Consider the following 20,831-nt stretch of genomic DNA (forward strand, 5'->3'; position numbering starts at 1 on the left):
CATGCGGTGTTTGGTTTTTTGTCCTTGCAATAGTTAGCTCAGAATGATGGTTTCCAGCTTCATCCATGTCCCTACAAAGGACATGAACTCATCATTTTTTATGGCTGCATAGTATTCCATGGTGTATATGTGCCACATTTTCTTAATCCAGTCTATCATTGATGGACATTTTGGTTGGTTCCAAGTCTTTGCTATTGTGAATAGTGCCGCAATAAACATACATGTGCATGTGTCTTTATAGCAGCATGATTTATAATCCTTTGGGTATATACCCAGTAATGGGATGGCTGGGTCAAATGGTATTTCTAGTTCTAGATCCTTGAGGAATCATTACACTGTCTTCCACAATGGTTGAACTAGTTTACAGTCCCACTAACAGTGTAAAAGTGTTCCTATTTCTCCACATCCTCTCCAGCACCTGCTGTTTCCTGACTTTTTAATGATGGCCATTCTAACTGGTGTGAGATGGTATCTCACTGTGGTTTTGATTTGCATTTCTCTGATGGCCAGTGATGATGAGCATTTTTTTCATGTGTCTGTTGGCTGCATAAATGTCTTCTTTTGAGAAGTGTCTGTTCATATCCTTCACCCACTTTTTGATGGGGTTGTTTGATTTTTTTCTTGTAAATTTGTTTGAGTTCTTTGTAGATTCTGGATATTAGCCCTTTGTCAGATGGGTAGATTGTAAAAATTTTCTCCCATTCTGTAGGTTGCCTGTTCACTCTGATGGCAGTTTGTTTTGCTGTGCAGAAGCTCTTTAGTTTAATTAGATCCCATTTGTCAATTTTGGCTTTTGTTGCCATTGCTTTTGGTGTTTTAGTCATGAAGTCCTTGCCCATGCCTACGTCCTGAATGGTATTGCCTAGGTTTTCTTCTAGGGTTTTTACTGATGCGTCATCTTCCTGTGTAGAAATTTATTATAATTTGTTCATCTATTCCCCTGTTGATGAACATTTAAGTTTTTGCCAGTCTTTGGCTGTTACAAATAAAGTAGCTATAAACATTTAGATGCTTTTGACCCATATTTCTGTGGGATGTAAATGAAACCTTGGAGAGAAATTGTGAAGTTATAGGGTATGTTTAGGTTCCACCTCAGTAGATACCACCAAGACATTGTCCAACGTGGTTGTGCCAATTGACACTCCCTCCAGCCACGTATGTGAGTCACCACTGCTCTGTAATGCCTGTCACTGCCAGTCCTTTTAGTTCTAGCCACTCTAGTGGATATGTAACATTATTTATTCTGATTTTAATGTGCATTTCCCTGATGACTAATGTGGATGAGCATCTTTTCATGTATTTAATGTCCATTTGGATATCCTCTTTTTTTTTTTTTTGAGACAGAGTCTTGCTCTGTTGCCCAGGCTGGAGTGTAGTGGCGTGATCTCGGGCTCACCGCAACTTCCACCTCCTGGGTTCAAGCGATTCTGCTGCCTCAGCCTCTTGAGTATCTGGGATTACAGGTGTACGGCACCATGCCTGGCTAATTTTTGTATTTTTAGTTTAGACAGAGTCAGAGTTTCACCATGTTGGCCAGGCTGGTCTCAAACTCCCGATCTCAAGTGATCTGCCTGCCTTGGCCTCCCAAAGTGCTAGGATTACAGGTGTGAGCCACCGTGCCCAGCCTCTTTATTTATTTTGAGATAAGATCTCACTCTGTCGCCCAGACTGGAATGCAGTGGTGCAATCATAGCTCACTGCAGCCTCAAACCCCTGGGCTCCAGGGATCCTCCCACCTCAGCCTCTCAAGTAGCTAGTACTATGGGCATGTGACATACAGATGGCTAATTAAAAAAAATTTTTTGTAGACATGGGGTCTCACTATGTTGCCTAGGCTGGTCTCAAACTCCTGGCCTCAAGCAATCCTCCTACCTCAGCCTCCCAAAATGTTGAGATTACAACTGTGAGCCACCACGCCTGGCTCCTCCTCTTAGTTTCTAAGACAAAGACTTACAGTTGGAATTATTACTTTTAATGAATATATGTTCTTGATTGTACTTGTTAGAAGTTAACAAATTCTGATTTGGTAACTAGAATTCGGGACTCCTATGGAAAACTTGTGGATATATATATATCCACAAGTAAATATATATATATATTTGATATATATATATTTAACATATATATATTTGATATATATTTGATATATATATATTTGATATATATATATCTAACATATATATCAGATATATATAATATATCAGATATATATATGTTAGATATATATATATATTTGGTCAGAAAGATTAGTATTTGATATTTTATCAGAAAGATTAGTATTTAGAAGTATACTTTTCATATGTTATCCTTTCTCATGGACAACTCATACTTTTGGAATGGCCATCAAGTACTTTATATTGTGTGTTTTAAAAATATAGGTAAAACATTCTCCTGCCCAGCAAAGGCCCAAGTTTTGCACCAGTGCTGCCATTTGCCTTTTCTATCTATCACTTTGCTAGAGAGAAGTAAAACACCATGCCGATTTTATTTTATTTTTTTGAAATGGGGTCTCACTCTGTTGCCCAGGCTGGAGTGCAATAGTGCAATCATGGCTCAATGCAACCTCCACCTCCCAGGCTCGAGCAATCCTCCCACCTCAGCCTCTTGAGTAGTTGGAATTAGAGGTGCACCACCACACCCAGCTAATTTTTTGTGTTTTTGGTAGAAATGGGTTTTTGTCATGTTGCAGGCTTGTCTTGAACTCCTGATTCAAGCTGTCTCCCACCTCAGCCTCCCAAGTAGCTGGAATTACAGGCGTGTGCCACCATGCCTGGCTAATTTTTTGTGTTTTTGTTAGGGATTGTTGTCCAGGCTTGTCTCAAACTCCTGAGCTCAAGCGATCTGCCTGCCTCAGCCTCCCAAAGTGCTGGGATTAGAAGTGTGAGCCACTGTGCCTGGCCCGTGCAGATTTCATAACATTCAGTAGTGTGATAGAGCTCTGTAAGGGACAGCCCACCCAGAGGCCTTTGCCAGTCTCATCTGGAATGCCTGGTTGGCACCCATTCCCTGTGCCTGGACTCTGCCTCTGGCCCTATGCCTTTGACCTGACCCCTTGGCTGGATTGTTTGTCCCTGGATGCTCTCTGCTGGTTCACTTTTAGTTGCTGGCTCTGTAGCTTGTGGGCTGATGATGTCCCCCAACCCTGACCCCTATGTTCTGCCCAGTGCTCACAGTTCCAAAGCAATTAGTTCCACCTATGGTCCTTTGGGATTTATTCCCAGAATGTAAGCCTGATTCAGTATAAAAAAATCTATCATTGTTTCTGGAATCAAAAACTATTCTGTGGTCCATAGATTACGTGGTGAGCATGCTTAGCTATTTGATTCTAAAATTCATCATAGTTGATAACTAGGACAATGCTACAAAATCCTGACAGTTTAATAATACAGTGTAATGAAAAGAGGTGAAATCAAGGGCATTCATTTGAGCATTTGCAGTAGAAGAGGGGACAAGTTCACCTTGGGCTAATTTGTGCATTCAGAAAAATGACTGAGCACGCACTTTGCTCCTCTGATGAGGTGTCACACCTATATAGATGTTGTCTGGCTTGTGTCTATTAATTCTCATCTCAGCAGCAAATGGAATATGTGCAATGTACTAGTTTTTAATCAGTCTGTGACATTTGCATCTAAATAAATTGGCGTAATCTTGAAATAAATGACTGCAGTCAGTGTGGCTCACAGTTATGTGAACGTCCTTTACTATTCACAGCCCATTCTTTGAGTATTGCTCAGATTACACATTACCCCCTGACGCACAAAAGGTCACATGATGCTGTGATCACGTTTGCTGGTGACGTGGGTCCCACACTTCAGTTAATCACCGGGCTGACTGCCATGGCAGCCCCAGACAGCTGGAGCCCTCAGTGCTCACAAGGAAAAACTTCTGCCCATTATCAACCCCTTTAGCTTTTCCCTGTAGTCATTTAATTAGATTTCATAAAATAAAGCTGCTTTCTCTTGTGCACTGTCAGCAAGAATAGAATGTGCATAGACTGTCTTCTGAGTTCCTGATTTTATTTGGAAATCCATTAAGCCTAAAATTTCTAGATTATAAAAAAAGAGTATCCTCTTATTTCATTAGTGTCTTTGAAAAGATTTATAACAAATACGTGAAGAGACGTGCTGTCCTTTAAACAGGAGCACAAGGTTTGCTGAGCAAGGACATAGGCCCAAACAGCGGCACTATTTTTGAAAATGTGTGGTAGGAAAGTGCTATGTGTACCAAGGAAAATAAAATGACTCTGCTTATTATTTATTTATTTGAGACAGAGTCTCGCTCTGTCACCCAGGCTGGAGTGCAGTGGCGTCATTTCAGCTCACTGCAACCTCTGCCTCCTGGGTTCAAGCAATTCTTATGCTTCAGCCTCCCGAGAAGCGGGACCACAGGCATGCACCACAACAGCCAGCTAATTTTTGTATTTTTAAATAGAGATGGGGCTTCACCACATTACCCTGGCTGGTCTCAAACTCCTGACCTCAAGTGATCCACCTGCCTCGGCCTCCCAAAGTGCTGAGATTACAGATGTAAGCCACCATGCCTGGCCAGCTTTGTTGATTTAAAATAGTAATTTGGGTGTCTTTACTGTTAAAATAATTAGAAATAGCTACCAAAGGACTACATATACACTATTTAGTTAGAAACATCGTTAATATTTAGCATCACTTTTGTCTCTAGTGAGTCCTTCCTTTCCCTTCTTTCCCTCAGCCCCATAGGCTGTCAGTCACCCTTGCCTGTACAGGAGACTCTACCACCCCCCTACTGAAGTAACCACTTCTCTACCTGCAGCACAAACACCACCTCCTCTCTCCCACTGTTCCTTCCCCACTCTTCACCATCTCAGGAACTGGCAACTCTATTTACCTGGTTATTTGGGATCTAAACCCAGGTGTTGTCTTGGACTCCTTTCTCTCAATCATACCCCATGGCCAGTGCATCTGAATGACCTGTTTCCTCCATCTCCCCAACACCTCCCAAATTTGATCCCTTCAGCATTTCTTTTTTTTTTTATACTTTAAGTTTTAGGGTACAGGTGCACAATGTGCAGGTTTGTTACATATGTATACATGTGCCGTGTTGGTGTGCTGCACCCAGTAACTCGTCATTTAACATTAGGTATATCTCCTAATGCTATCCCTCCCCCCTCCCCCCACCCCACAACAGGCCCCAGTGTGTGATGTTTCCCTTCCTGTGTCCATGTGTTCTCATTGTTCAGTTCCCACCTATGAGTGAGAACATGCGGTGTTTGGTTTTTTGTCCTTGCGATAGTTTGCTGAGCATGATGGTTTCCAGCTTCATCCATGTCCCTACAAAGGACATGAACTCATCATTTTTTATGGCTGCATAGTATTCCATGGTGTATATGTCCCACATTTTCTTAATCCAGTCTATCATTGTTGGACATTTGGGTTGGTTCCAAGTCTTTGCTATTGTGAACAGTGCCGCAATAAACATTCGTGTGCATGTGTCTTTATAGCAGCATGATTTATAATCCTTTGGGTATATACCCAGTGATGGGATTGCAGGGTCAAATGGTATTTCTAGTTCTAGATCCCTGAGGAATCGCCACACTCACTTCCACAATGGTTGAACTAGTTGACAGTCCCACCAACAACAGTGTAAAAGTGTTCCTATTTCTCCACATCCTCTCCAGCACCTGTTGTTTCCTGACTTTTTAATGATGGCCATTCTAACTGGTGTGAGATGGTATCTCATTGTGGTTTTGATTTGCATTTCTCTGATGGCCAGTGATGATGAGCATTTTTTCATGTGTCTGTTGGCTGCATAAACATCTTCTTTTGAGAAGTGTCTGTTCATATCCTTTGCCCACTTTTTGATGGGGTTGTTTGTTTTTTTCTTGTAAATTTGTTGGAGTTCTTTGTAGATTCTGGATGTTAGCCCTTTGTCAGATGAGTAGGTTGCAAAAATTTTCTCCCATTCTGTAGCTTGCCTGTTCACTCTGATGGTAGTTTGTTTTGCTGTGCAGAAGCTCTTTAGTTTAATTAGATCCCATTCATCAATTTTGGCTTTTGTTGCCATTGCTTTTGGTGTTTTAGACATGAAGTCCTTGCCCATGCCTATGTCCTGAATGGTATTGCCTAGGTTTTCTTCTAGGGTTTTTATGGTTTTAGGTCTAACATTTAAGTCTTTAATCCATCTTGAATTAATTTTTGTATAAGGTGTAAGGCAGGGATCCAGTTTCAGCTTTCTACATATGGCTAGCCAGTTTTCCCAGCACCATTTATTAAATAGGGAATCCTTTCCCCATTTCTTGTTTTTGTCGTGTTTATCAAAGATCAGATGGTTGTAGATGTGTGGTATTATTTCTGAGGGCTCTGTTCTGTTCCACTGGTCTATATCTCTGTTTTGGTACCAGTACCATGCTGTTTTGGTTACTGTAGCCTTGTAGTATAGTTTGAAGTCAGGTAGCATGATGCCTCCAGCTTTGTTCTTTCGGTTTAGGATTGACTTGGCAATGCGGGCTCTTTTTTGCTTCCATATGAACTTTAAAGTAGTTTTTTCCAATTCTGTGAAGGAAGTCATTGGTAGCTTGATGGGGATGCCATAGAATCTATAAATTACCTTAGGCAGTATGGCCATTTTCATGATATTGATTCTTCCTATCCATGAGCATGGAATGTTCTTCCATTTGTTTGTATCCTCTTTTATTTCATTGAGCAGTGGTTTGTAGTTCTCCTTGAAGAGGTCCTTCACGTCCCTTGTAAGTTGGATTCCTTGGTATTTTATTCTCTTTGAAGCAATTGTGAATGGGAGTTCACTCATGATTTGGCTCTCTGTTTGTCTGTTATTGGTGTGTAAGAATGCTTGTGATTTTTGCACATTGATTTTGTATCCTGAGACTTTGCTGAAGTTGCCTATCAGCTTAAGGAGATTTTGGGCTGAGACAGTGGGGATTTCTAGATATACAATCATGTCATCTGCAAACAGGGACAATTTGACTTCCTCTTTTCCTAATTGAATACCCTTTATTTCCTTCTCCTACCTGATTGCCCTGGCCAGAACTTCTAACACTATGTTGAATAGGAGTGGTGAGAAAGGGCATCCCCGTCTTGTGCCAGTTTTCAACGGGAATGCTTCCAGTTTTTGCCCATTCAGTATGATATTGGCTGTGGGTTTGTCATAGATAGCTCTTATTATTTTGAGATATGTCCCATCAATACCTAATTTATTGAGAGTTTTTAGCATGAAGCGTTGTTAAATTTTGTCAAAGGCCTTTTCTGCATCTATTGAGATAATCATATGGTTTTTGTCGTTGGTTCTGTTTATATGCTGGATTCTGTTTATTGATTTGCATATGTTGAACCAGCCTTGCATCCCAGGGATGAAGCCCACTTGATCATGGTGGATAAGCTTTTTGATGTGCTGCTGGATTCGGTTTGCCAGTATTTTATTGAGGATTTTTGCATCGATGTTCATCAGGGATATTGGTCTAAAATTCTCTTTTTTTGTTGTGTCTCTGCCAGACTTTGGTATCAGGATGATGCTGGCCTCATAAAATGAGTTAGGGAGGAGTCCCTCTTTTTCTATTGATTGGAGTAGTTTCAGAAGGAATGGTACCAGTTCCTCCTTGTACCTCTGGTAGAATTCGGCTGTGAATCCATCTGGTCCTGGACTTTTTTTGGTTGGTAAGCTATTAATTATTGCCTCAATTTCAGAGCCTGTTACTGGTCTATTCAGAGATTCAACTTCTTCCTGGTTTAGTCTTGGGAGGGTGTATGTGTCGAGGAATTTATCCATTTCTTCTAGATTTTCTAGTTTGTTTGCGTAGAGGTGTTTATAGTATTCTCTGATGGTAGTTTGTATTTCTGTGGGATTGATGGTGATATCCCCTTTATAATTTTTTATTGTGTCTATTTGATTCTTCTCTCTTTTCTTCTTTATTAGTCTTGCTAGCGGTCTATCAATTTTGTTGATCTTTTCAAAAAACCAACTCCTGGATTCATTGATTTTTTTTGAAGAGTTTTTTGTGACTCTTATCTCCTTCATTTCTGCTCCGATCTTAGTTATTTCTAGCCTTCTGCTAGCTTTTGAATGTGTTTGCTCTTGCCTCTCTAGTTCTTTTAATTGTGATGTTAGGGTGTCAATTTTAGATCTTTCCTGCTTTCTCTTGTGGGCATTTAGTGCTATAAATTTCCCTCTACACACTGCTTTGAATGTGTCCTAGAGATTCTGGTATGTTGTGTCTTTGTTCTCATTGGTTTCAAAGAACATCTTTATTTCTGCCTTCATTTCGTTATGTACCCAGTAGTCATTCAGGAGCAGGTTGTTCAGTTTCCATGTAGTTGAGCGATTTTGTGTGAGTTTCTTAATCCCGAGTTCTAGTTTGATTGCACTGTGGTCTGAGAGACAGTTTGTTATAATTTCTGTTCTTTTACATTTGGATCCCTTCAGCATTTCTGCTCCCCATCCTTGCTTCCCTCCTTCACCCACACTGAGCAACAACGATCTTTAAAAAATCTCAATTCAGTCACATCATTCTCTAGCTTCTCTATTGCAAGAAAAGAAAACAAAACACCACGTAAATCCAGTCCACGACTCTGTAAGATTGGAGCCTAGTTCCTTTCTAGCTCCGTTCTTGCTCCTGCTCTGGCAGCTGGGTTGGTTTTATTTCAGTTTCATGAACTAACTCCTACAAACCTAGCAATGCAATAGAAAAACCAGCAGTTGCTAGAGACTGAGTTTGTTGCTCCATGAAGCTTCAGCAGTGTCTTGGAGTGGGAAAGGCAAAGTTGGATTCTACTGGGAATCTGAAGTTTGTTTTAAGGCAGGTCTGTCAATGCAGGGGCTTGATGAAGATCGCATAAGAATCAGGAAACAATTGGATTTGGACTGGTGGAAACAGCAAGGTGAATATTTTGAGATAAATGTTTCAGGGCTTAAAGTGTTGGTGGTTTTTTTAAAGTGTCGATGGGTCTTTCCAGAAGTTTCAGTCATGAATAATCAAGATATTTGCCTGGGGAAGAGAGTGCTGGGGTAGTAAATTGATGATAAGGAGGACAGGGATAGTATAAAATCACGTTTCAGCAGAGGAGGCTTTGTGTGTGTGTGATTATGTGGGGGGTAGTTCCCACCTCAGGTACAAGCTGTGTGGGAAGGTAAATGGTTTCAATTCTTAGAACCATCAGTCCACAAAAAGGAAATGCAAATGTCTCTGAAGTATATGAAAGTACACTCATTTTGGCTCACGATAAGAAACATATTTGAGGCTGGCACAGTGGCTTATGCCTGTAATCCCAGCACTTTGAGAGTCCGAGGCAGGCAGATTGCTTGAGCTCAGGAGTTCAAGACCAGCCTGGGCAACATGGCAAAACCCCGTCTCTACCAAAAATACAAAAAATTAGCTGGGTGTAGTGGTGCACACCTGTGGGATGTGTGGTCCCAGCTACTTAGTAGGCTGAGGTGGGAGGATCTCCTGAGCTTGAGAAGTCAAGGGTACTGTGAGCCAAGATCATGCCACTGCACTCCAGCCTGGGTGACAGAGCCCTTCTCTACCAAAAATACAAAAAATTAGCTGGGTATGGGGGCATGAAGCTGTGGGACATGTGGTCCCAGTTACTTTGTAGGCTGAGGTGGGAGGATCTCCTGAGCTTGGGAAGTCAAGGGTACAGTGTGCCAAGATCATGCACTCCAGCCTGGGTGACAGAGTGAGACCCTGTCTCAAAAGAACAAAAACAAAAGCAAAAAACAAACAGAAATATGTTTGAAAACTACACTAAGATACGTTAGGCTTTCTATCCCCACCCAAATCTCATCTTGAACTGTAATCCTCATGGTCCCCATAATCTGCACATGTCAAGGGAGAGACCAGGTGGAGGTAAGTGAGCCATGGGGGTGGTTCCCCCACGCTGTTCTCATGTTAGTGAGTGAGTTCTCACATAATCTAATTGTTTTATAAGGGGCTCTTCCTCTTTTGCTTGGCACTTCTTCCTGGCGCCTTGTGAAGAATGTGTCTTGCTTCCCCTTCGCCTTCTGCCATGACTGTAAGCTTCCCGAGGTCTCCCCAGCCATGCTGAGCTATGAGTCAATTAAACCTCTTTCCTTTATAAATTACCCAGTCTTGGGGAGTTATTTACAGCAGTATGAAAACAGACTAATACAACATTTTTTCACCTATCAGATTTTCCAATATGAAAAAGTTTGATGAAACCTTATAATGGAGAGAACAGGGACTCCTACACATTAACTAGCAGGAATGTGATTGGTAGAATGTCTAAGGAGGGCAATCTGGCACTATCTCTTGAAATTATAAATGCACATATCTGCTGTGCAGAATACAAATGATCACTTCTAGGCATTTATCTAATAAGTTAGCCAATATCTAAAGAAACTAGTGTTCTCTGGGATGCAGTATGAGAGGTGATGCTGAAAGGGATAGAAAGTTTTGAAGTTTGTCAATGATCTTTCTTATTGCCTTATGGAAGATATCTCTGTAGTAGGAAAATTAGCCCTTTGATCTTGATAAAGTATGCACATGATTTTTCCTAGTGCTTTTACATATAGCATATGGTGATTTTTGTCATGTGAAATTCTTTAATTTTATGTTGACAAGTGTTTTGATCTTTCTTTTTAAATGTTTTCTGGATATGTGTCACACTCCAATATTATAAAAGTATTCTGCCTTGGTTTCTTCTTGCATTTTTATGGCTTCGTTCTTTTGGGTTACCTTGACATATTTGATCCACTTGGAGTTTACTGAGGTATAAATTGTGAGGTATGGATTCAATACTATTATTTTTCCATGTGATGACTCACTTATCTCAATACAACTTATTGAACAAACCTTCCAGCTCTTAGCATATTCTTCTCTGGACTCCCTAGTCTGTTCCAAAAATTTGTCTATTTAATGTGTCACCCTATTTTAATTATTGTAGTTTTGTTTTATGTTTTAATATTGGTTAGTTCCACCCCATTTCCTTCTTGTTCAGGAGTTTCTTGGCTTTCTTAGGTTGCTTATTTTTCACATGAACATTTGAATCAGCCTGCCCAATTCCATACTCTCCCTCACCAAATTCCACTGGTGATTGTATTTATTATGTTAAATGGGAAGCATTTATATTTTATGATGTCACATTTTCCTATTCAAGTATATGATATGTCTTTATATTTGTCCAAGTTTATTTGGTGTCATTTGATTATATTTAAAATTTTTCTTCAATAGGTATTTCACATTCTTGTTATAATTATTACAAAATTTTTTGTTTCTAATGTAAGTGAGATTCCCCACCCCTACATCAATTAACTGCAATTATTTGCATATATGTGGGTTTTTGATTCTGTGTATTTATTTTGATATCTTATGGAATTTTCTTATTGTCTGTAGTATATTTTAAGTTGTATTCTCTAAGTATGATATTATATTGTTTGCATATGATAATTTTACTTCCTCTCCAATTAAATATTTATAAATTTGCTTTTGAATACTGGTTTTGTTTAATACCTCAAGAACAATATTAAATGATGATGATGATGATGGTATCATCTTATTATCAACTTTAATGGGATTCCTTTTTATATTCTTTCATTAAGCATGATGCTGACTTTTGGGCTGAGACAGAAGTGTTGCATTGTAAGGTAGTAGTTATCTTTTCTCATTTGATTATTAGGAATGTAGACTGAATTTTATTAAATGCATCTTCAACATTTATGAAGAAGACCATAGTATTTTTCTTTTTAAATCTATTAATGTATGTAAATAGGTTTTCTGATAATCATGCTTTTGTTCTGGAAATAAATCTTACTTGGTCATTATACATCAATTTTTAAATAATTTTCTGGATTATTTTGCTATTTTTTTTTTTTTTTTTTTTGAGATGGAGTCTCACTCTGTCTCCCAGGCTGGAGTGCAGTGGCATGATCTCGGCTGGCTGAAACCTCTGCCTCCTGGGTTCAAGTGATTCTCCTCCCTCAGCCTCCCAAGTAGCTGGGATTACAGGTGCATGCCACGACACCCAGCTCATTTTTGTATTTTTGGTAGAGATGGGGTTTTGGCATGTTGGCCAGGCTGGTCTCAAACTCCTGACCTCAGGTGATCTGCCTGCCTCACTCTCCCAAAGTCTGGGATTACAGGCATGAGCCACTGTGCGCCTGGCCGGCCTGCCTTTTCTTTTCTTTTCTTTTCTTTTCTTTTCTTTTCTTTTCTTTTCTTTTCTTTTCTCTTTTCTTTTCTTTTCTTTTCTTTTCTTTTCTTTTCTTTTCTTTTCTTTCTTTCTTTCTTTCTTTCTTTCTTTCTTTCTTTCTTTCTTTCTCTCTTTCTTTCTCTCTTTCTTTCTTTTTTGAGATGGAGTCTCTCTCTGTCGCCAAGGCTGGAATTTGATGGCGTGATCTCGGCTCACTGACATGGCTGCCTCCCCAGTGCAAGTGATACTCCTGGCTCAGCCTCCAGAGTAGCTGGGATTACAGTTGTGTGTGCCACCATGCCCGGCTAATTTTTTTTTTGTATTTTTAGTAGAGATGGGGGTTTTACTATTTTGGCCAGGCTGGTCTGGAGCTCCTGACCTCAGGTGATCCACCCGCCTCAGCCTCCCAAAGTGCTGGGATTACAGGCAGGAGCCACTGCACCTGGCTGCATCAATTGTTTTTGTATGTGTCTGATAGCTCTGTTGAGCTTTTGATGTCAATGGTGTGTGACTGGGGTCACATGTCCATCTCTGAACCAATCTGTCACCAGGGGAATGCTCAGGTCTAGGTCATGTGGCTACTCCTGGACCTGGCAGTGGGTCAGTTTCATGTGCAGCACATGTTCTGAGAGTCGGTTTCCCCATGGCAAAACTGGGCCCCAGCTATCCAAGAAGGAGAGATACTCACTAAGCAGAAAACCACAGATGTCCCGCCATAGCCAATTTGATGATAATGTAGCTCGGATATTTGTAGTAGAGACAGGAAGCTTCTTGGCTGATAACTGAGTGAGTCATCAGCACTGTTATCAGCCCTTGACTGACAACTTCCAGACTTCTTTTATGTGGGAGAATAAACCCAAAATTTGTTTAAGCCATTAACACAAACACCTTCTATATGGAAATAAAAGCATAAAATATTGTGTCTGGAAAACCCAGAGACCGGATACTACTCTATTTTCAGATTCCAGAATAAATTCAGGTGCAAAGAAGAGGACTTAAATTGAATCTCTTTATTTGCGGGTCAGTTATGTGGATTTATTATATGATAAATCACCTCCTGCTTACTTGGGATTTAGCACCCACCTTCTTTCCAAAAGAATCTAAGTTTTCTGCAGCCATTGGCAAAATGGTCTCTCTATTTCCCTCTGGACCTTCAGTTGCCTATAGACAGTAATGTCATTCCTGCTACCCCTTTCCACATTTGGTTAACTTTTAAGGATACAAGAAAACACCCCTCCTCCCTGCAGAGGGTGGGATTGGATGCTGGATTGAAGCTGGCGTCACCTTGAAAGAAAAAATTGGCCATGTATAGAGAGAAGAGACACTGGATCCTATGTTCCAGTATAGGGAATTTAAAACAGTTATTGAGTTTAAAATAATTTTCATGTTCTCGGGAATCAATGTGAAAATACCTGATTTCCACTTGGAGGTAGCTCAAGTGCTTTATGAAATATGTATATAGGGAAGATATGCTTCCTTGCTGTCTTTTTATTCAAGACCTCATTTAAACCTACCCTAGATCACATCAATATTACAGTGATAATGTAAAATAAATTAAAACTGTTTTAAACAGCTGCTAGAATAGTGGTTTAATTCAAATCAGAGCAAGTCTAGAGGGAAGAAAGTAAATGTGAACCTGTCTCAAACAGAATTTAAGAATTGTTCATTGATAATGGAATAAAATAATTTGAATATATATGCTAACACTTAAATGACTAATTTTAATAAAGATACTACTAATTAAAGGAATAAGATAATTACCTAGTGCTTGTGGCTATAATGCATGCAGATCATTTATTCTTCATGATGATTCTTCAAAGACACTTAAAACTCCCATGTACTTAGTATTTATATTTTTTACACTGCCTTTTTGGGTTGATTGTTTTGTAGGAAATACTGGAAGTGGAGGAAAGGTACTATGGGAAAGTGGATAAAGCATAAACTGGTGATTTGGAGGCTTGGAGCCTCATTCTGGTTCTGCAGCTACTCAGCCTCGACAGCAATTAGCTTCCTCAATGCATCCTCTTCCTCTTCAGAAAAGATCTTTGGAGAGTCCCATCCGATTTTCACATCTTACACCATCACAAATCAGGAGTAGTAGTTACCTTGCAGAGAGGCAAGTGAGCAAACTAACAAACTCTCAAGTGCCTCCCCACAATAAACCAAAACCCAGCAAGCACTGTGCATCATACCATATATTATTGATATATACAGACATATGATACATATATGACACACATCACATACATACATGATGTACATCACACACAATACATACATCATCTATATTTATGATATATACATCATACATATGTACATATATTCTATATGTATATCTGTATTTGTCGCTATAGCTCATGTGCAATATCCACTAAGTATCAGACTTTACATTGTAGGATACATAGTATCCACTTAGTGTCAGACTCTGCACTGTAGGAGATTCATATATCAGATACAGAGTAGAGATTCAAACAAAGCATGGCTCCTAAGCCGGACTCCTCCCTATGTTTGAGTCTTGGCCATGTCCCTTGCAAACTGAGTGACTTTAGACATTTTACTTCAGCTCATTTCACCCCAATTTTGTCCTTTAATTGGGCATCAGTCGTAGTTCCTACCTCCTCATGCTGGTATTAGGATTAAATGAGATAATATGTAAAGAATACTCATATTAGTGTCTGGTACACTGTAAATACTCTGCATCACCACTATCATCACCTAGAGCTCTATAAAATTGGGGTTTCTGTCTCTGCTCCATGTTATATGACATCTGAAGGTCAAAAAGAATAACTTGCCCAGTGCTATCATGGGTCCTGATAGAACTGTTCTGGCCAAAGTAGGCTGGTGCTGTTCTTCATGGTAGAAAGCGTCACCAGGCAATGTGTCCCTTCTCTCTATACGTGGCCAACTTTTTCTTTCAAGCTGACTCCAGCTTCAATCCAGCATCCAGTCCCACCCTCTGCAGGGAAGAGGGATGTTTTCTTGTATCCTTAAAGGTTAACTGAATGTGGGAAGGGGTAGCAGGAATAACGTCACTGTCTACAGGCAAATGAAGGTGCAGAGGGAAATACGGAGATCATCTGCTAATGGCTGCAGAAAACTTAGATTCTTTTGGAAAGAAGGTGGGTGCTAAACCCCAGGTAAGTTGGAGGTGATTTATCATCTTATGATAAATAATTTAGTTTGGGTCTTAGTTCAAATCCTGGGAGATCAAGCTTGGTAACCTTTGCAATTTCTTCTAAATATAAGTTTCTAAGTCGGTGAATGATGACACGGTGCACCCAGGCTAGCATTCTCACAGGATGCCGTGGTGGACAGAGTATGAAAACCTCATCAGGAGTGGTGTTCTCATTCAGGCCAGTGGTTCCCAGTTGGCTACCTGTGAACCTGCTGGCCTGGGAAGTCGATTTTCTCCATTTGTGACAAAATGCAAAAAATAAAGACAATTATATTTGCATTAGTTTGTAACATTTTTATAATACCCTATGGGTATAATGCAATTGAGTTGTAACTCTAAACTAGATCTATGAAGAGAAATGAGTCCTGTAAACTGTTTTGAAATTTTTCCTTTCCACCAAATCCAGAAGCCTTAGAATTTCTAATGGGATCCAGCCTTCAACCTGGCAGCAATAGTACACCTGAGATCACTAGTCATGCTACCTGGCTCATTGGGAACAATCAGTCCTGCTCTGCCATTTACCACTGTGTGGCCTCGAGTTATTTTACATCGTTGAGACTCAGTGGTTTAAAACTATAGTGGTTTATTTCTTATGTCATATGCCCATTGCAGGTTCCCATTGCTTCACATTGTCCTCTCTCAGAGACACAAGCTGGAGGAGCCCCCATTCCACCTCTTGGAGTCTTGCCAGTTGTCATGCTAAGGAGAGGAGAACACAGTGGGACATGTGCGGGATTTTAAACGTTTCCATCTGGAAGTGGTGCATACTGTTATTCCCTGCACATTTTGTGGCCACGGCCAATAATACGACCACATCTAACTTTAAGGAGGGCAGGAAGAGAAAGTCTTATGAAGAAGTAGCAGTAAGGTCAAATGTACTATCATTCACCGCATATTCGATTTCATTTATTTTAGCTCAGCATTTTTACTGATTAAGATAAATTTACATGTTGATTCTGGTATGAATTTTATCAGCTGCCAAAAATTTCAACTCCATGGTATTTCCCTAAAAACTTCTTGTAGCTTGATAGTGACCCCTTGACTGGTAGGTTGTTAAACAGTTTTGAGTCCACTTAGCTGAATTTTCTCCATAAGGTGATCACGTGAAACTGTATCACTTTCTTTTTTTTTGCTAAAATCAAGATACATTATTGGTATATTTGGCCTTTGACTTGTCAATATGGGGACTCTATCAAAAAAGGAAATGAGATGGGTCAGGATGAAGATTTGATATTCTGTAAGTTGGGAATGATATAAAACAAAAGCCTGGATTTTCAGCTTTCATTTAAACATAGAGGCAATATTATTTTAATCACTTTTGCTAATGTGACAGGGTAATACATTAGTTGGACTTTTTAGTTGAGTATTTGGGGGATCTTGCAGATGGTTGAAAAGCTGTCAGTGAAGTACCAGATCAGCTTTCGGAATCTACAGAAAAGACCATTTCTCTGAGGGTGATAATAGTAATAATAGTTAACACTTGCATGGTGCTTAGTACATGGATGTTTTGGGACCAGGACATGCAAGTCAATATGCTTTTCCCCCAGCATTAATCATGTTGCTCTGCCTATAAGCTAAGGTGCTGGAAGATTATAGTCTTCCTTTTTAGCCTCGAAAAAATGAAAGGTTCTTGTATTGTCTCTGCCATAATATGCATTTTAAAGATCAAAGTCTAAGAGAATACTTTAAGCAAAGAAAATGATCTGAAACATGCAGTAACCAGCATCCAGAAAATAAAACCACTTTTAATTATCCTATATTTCAAAATAATATGAAATACACAAACAAAGGGGTTGCTCAGGCAAAAGTATAATAAACTGAAATGTGATTTTAATTAACTCACAACCTTTTTACACTTCATCTTGCTTCATTTGTGTGTGTGTCTTGATGGAAGGGAATGAAGAGCACTATCCACTAGTCCAGGATTCAAGGTAAGAGAAGTTAGTTTCAGGAAAGAATGCAACTCCAGGGTCACAGAAACCACCTGAATGACGACACTAGTACCAGCAGAGGGTGCTGGCGTGGCACAAAATTAAGAATTTTCAAAAGGAAGAGGTCTTAGATTAAAAGACAGCAGGTGTGAGGAAAAATGTAGTAACTGTATCCACTTGGAGGTCTGAATTCTCCGCTTGCAGATCTGTCTGGGGTTCAGTGATTTCCTGCAATGGCCACATGAATTTTAGGTATCTCCTGAAGCAGAAAAGTGTGACATTTGCTTCTGCGTTTGAACAGGACAGGGAGAAGCCATGCAGTTTGCCTCCTGTTTCCACTGGAGGACTTTTAGCAGCCCCTGGCGTCTGTGACACCTACAGCATAAGTTCACATGGAGTCCTTACTTTAATTTTTTTAAAAAGCAAAACAGTTTTTGTGTTTACTTAAAAAAAAAAAATTGGCCCAGACTGTCAATCCAGGGGAATCACATTTTCTTTTTTCATTTGGCCACCTTGAAAAGAAGGTAACAGGTACCTGGGAACCCACAGGTAATAGAGATTGTGAAAGGTCAGGTGGAGGAGACCAGGCTGGCTGCGCTTTATTCAGCGGAGTGCAGCCTCCCTGGCGGTCGCAGCACCAGCGAGCCCAGCCAGGACGTGTAGAAGAGCACCCCCCCCTCCCCGAAGTAGGTCACAGCGAATGCTCCTTTTATACAGAGTCCCCTGTTGCGATTCCTTCCGCTAGCAGCGCCTCTGCCAACCTGGGCTTCTGAACTGTTCTTTCGGGCGTTCTGGGCTGGGAGTCAATTGACCCACTGGATTCGAATCCAGACTTTCTGGGCCTCAGTTTCCCCCTAGGTTCAACGACAGGGGTGGACAGCCTGACACCGAGGCCTCTTCCCGCCCTCACACGGCGCGGCCAGATATTCCTTAGTGGCGCGGCAGGCCACGCGCTCTGGAAAGGGCCGGCGAGAAGGAGACAGCTCGGTCAGCACCAAGGACAAGAGCCCCGGGTCCGCCTGGCGGACGCGAGGTCACTTCCAGGCGAACCCGGCTGCTGGGAGAGCGTCGGGCGCAGGGTTCCGTGGCCGGGCGGGAGGGTCTGCCGGGAGAAGCGCTGTGGGAAGGGGAGCAGCCCCGAGGGATGAGGCAAGGCCAGGCCCCTCGGCGGTCTCGCAGATTCTGCGCCAAGAGGCCAAAGGTGGCTGCTTCGAGCGCGCCGCCCCTCCCTTCAGGCGCCCTGCCGCCTCCCGCGCCCTCCCCTGCCCCGGCCTTCGGGCGCACCTGGTGCTCCTGGCTCTGGAGGCCCCTCAAAGCCCCCCTTCCCGCGCTCGTGGACCTCTCCAGCCCCTTTCCTGCCCCAGCGTCGCCCGGCTCCCTGTACCAGGGCTGCTTCTGGACACACCCGTGACTTCGACCCACTCCTGGGGGATGGGGGATGGGGTCCCGCGTCGTCTTCCTGCAACCCTCACCCCAACTCCCTGCGGGGAAAGAGGCCCCACTCCCCGGTGTTCCCGAGCCGGGGCCGCCAGGAGCCCCGCCCCCCGCTCGCCCCGCCCCGCCCCGCCGGCCCCGCCCCGCCCGGCAGGCCCCGCCCGCCGTTGCCCGGGGAACCGTGGATCCCGCAGCTGCAGGAGGCGCCCGGCCCCGCGGAGCAGCCCTAGCCGCCACCGTCGCTCTTGCAGCTCTCGTCGCCACTGCCACCGCCGCCGCCGTCACCGCGTCCTGGCTCCGGCTCCCGCGCCCTCCCGGCCGGCCATGCAGCCCCGCCGCGCCCAGGCGCCCGGTGCGCAGCTGCTGCCCGCGCTGGCCCTGCTGCTGCTGCTGCTCGGCGCGGGGCTCCGAGGCAGCTCCCTGGCCAACCCGGTGCCCGCCGCGCCCCTGTCTGCGCCCGGGCCGTGCGCCGCGCAGCCCTGCCGGAACGGGGGCGTGTGCACCCCGCGCCCTGAGCCAGACCCACAGCACCCGGCCCCCGCCGGCGAGCCCGGCTACAGCTGCACCTGCCCCGCCGGGATCTCCGGCGCCAACTGCCAGGTGAGTGGAAGCGGCGGGCGCGGTGCAGGGCGCTGGTCCGGGACCAGCAGCCTCTTCCCGCCGGCCCTGCTGCTGCTGCCCGACAATGGGCACGCCTGACATATAGGCTTTCTCACTTCGGGAAGGAGATGGATCCAGTCTCTTGGCCCGCGTGGACGCGGACCCCCGGGCCGACCCTGATTCCCTTACGCACCCTGGTTCCCGGGCGGGGCCAGTCGGGCTCTCGGGGTGTGCCGCTCCGGGGCTCGGCACTCCTCGCGGGGGGCTCCAGACGCTCCGGTTGGCCACCGACTGGTGCGCCCCTCCCGGCCGGGCCGAGCCAAGAACCACTTGAGCGGTGCCCGCCTTGGCAGCACGGAGGAGCCGGCTCCGAGCGTCCCCGGCGAGGTGTTCAATGTCCAAGTGGTCCACGCTCCACGTCCGGCTGGACCCTGTGTGTGTAAAGGGTGTGCGGTGTGGGAGGCAAGTGATGGTGGGTCCCGTGCCAGGTGGTGGGGCACTTTCTCCTTCTCTTCCTCCGCCCTTGAGGGCTGTGACAAAGCAGCCAGAGGACGAGGAGGGCAGCTGCCTCCCCTCGGCCTGCGACCAGCCCTCTCTAAGCTTAGGAGCAGTGTTGGAACAGTCGGAGGCATTCGAGGGGGCATTGTACGTGGGGCTGGCAGGGCCGCTCTTCCTGCCAGACGCTCCATGGGGCTCACGCTTGGGGCTGGCAGTCGGGGCGTGAGCAGGGCACCGGAAAGCCGCCAGAAAGCGTGGGGCGGTGCGAGGGATGGGACGATGGGATGTAGCCAGCAGCCGCCCGTGAATTTGGGGTTTCCAAGAGAATTTGACAGAAAATAATATCTGGGGCTTTTACAAGTCCGTTAAAGCTCTGTGATACCTATTAACATCAACATTTTCAGTAGGCAATTTGGTAGGACTGTGTGTACAGGTAGAAAATCCCCAAACCTGTATTGCAGGGTAGGGCAAATAATGAAGTTATCTGAAATGATTACATTAAACCACATGAATATGGACGATATTTGGGATCAGATACTATCTTTCTTACATTTAGGGTGGAGGAGTTTGTTTCATATAAATTTGATAACAATGATTGGAGAGTTACTTTGAGAATGCTCAAATAGGTTCTTTCAATGGGAAAAAAGGCTGCCCTTTCAATATAACAGGTTTTACAATTTTTTAGAGGTAAATGGGATTGAGAAGCTTGACCTTGACAGCCAGATTTTTTTTGCATTTATCTAGAATCTTTTTATTTCATTCAATAGCAAATTAGCAATCTGAATCTATCTTTTCAACATTCAAGAGGAGGGGAGGCAGCTGCCCTCCTCTTTGTTTACTGGTTTCAATAAGCTTTAGTTACTTGAAGGGAGGTGATGAGGAGGAGGAAGAATTTGTGTGATGTGAGCATCAGGAGTAGGTTTGGGACATGATAGCTTCTTGGGGGAAATGCCTGTTAGAGCCATTCTAACTATTAGAAAAAAAATCTTGCTTTTGCAAAAGTCAAAATAACTGCAAATCAAAAACCAAGGAATGGACTCATGCTAATTTTCCCTG

The 20,831-nt window shown here is 43.1% G+C and overlaps 1 protein-coding gene across 2 annotated transcripts in view; it reads left to right on the plus strand.

Annotated features, from left to right (window-relative positions):
• The first annotated feature begins 18,856 nt into the window (after positions 1–18,856).
• DNER (delta/notch like EGF repeat containing) overlaps positions 18,857–20,831 on the plus strand; it is a 366,652-nt gene continuing 364,677 nt past the window's right edge. For both annotated transcript variants that reach the window (XM_032754076.2, XM_058437649.1), the window contains exon 1: positions 18,857–19,277. In XM_032754076.2, coding sequence (XP_032609967.1) covers positions 19,002–19,277 — 276 coding nt within the window. In that variant the 5' untranslated portion in view covers positions 18,857–19,001. The remainder of the gene's footprint in view (positions 19,278–20,831) is intronic.

This window comes from Hylobates moloch, unplaced genomic scaffold (assembly GCF_009828535.3).
Source record: "Hylobates moloch isolate HMO894 unplaced genomic scaffold, HMol_V3 SCAFFOLD_1, whole genome shotgun sequence".
Lineage (NCBI taxonomy): Eukaryota > Metazoa > Chordata > Mammalia > Primates > Hylobatidae > Hylobates > Hylobates moloch.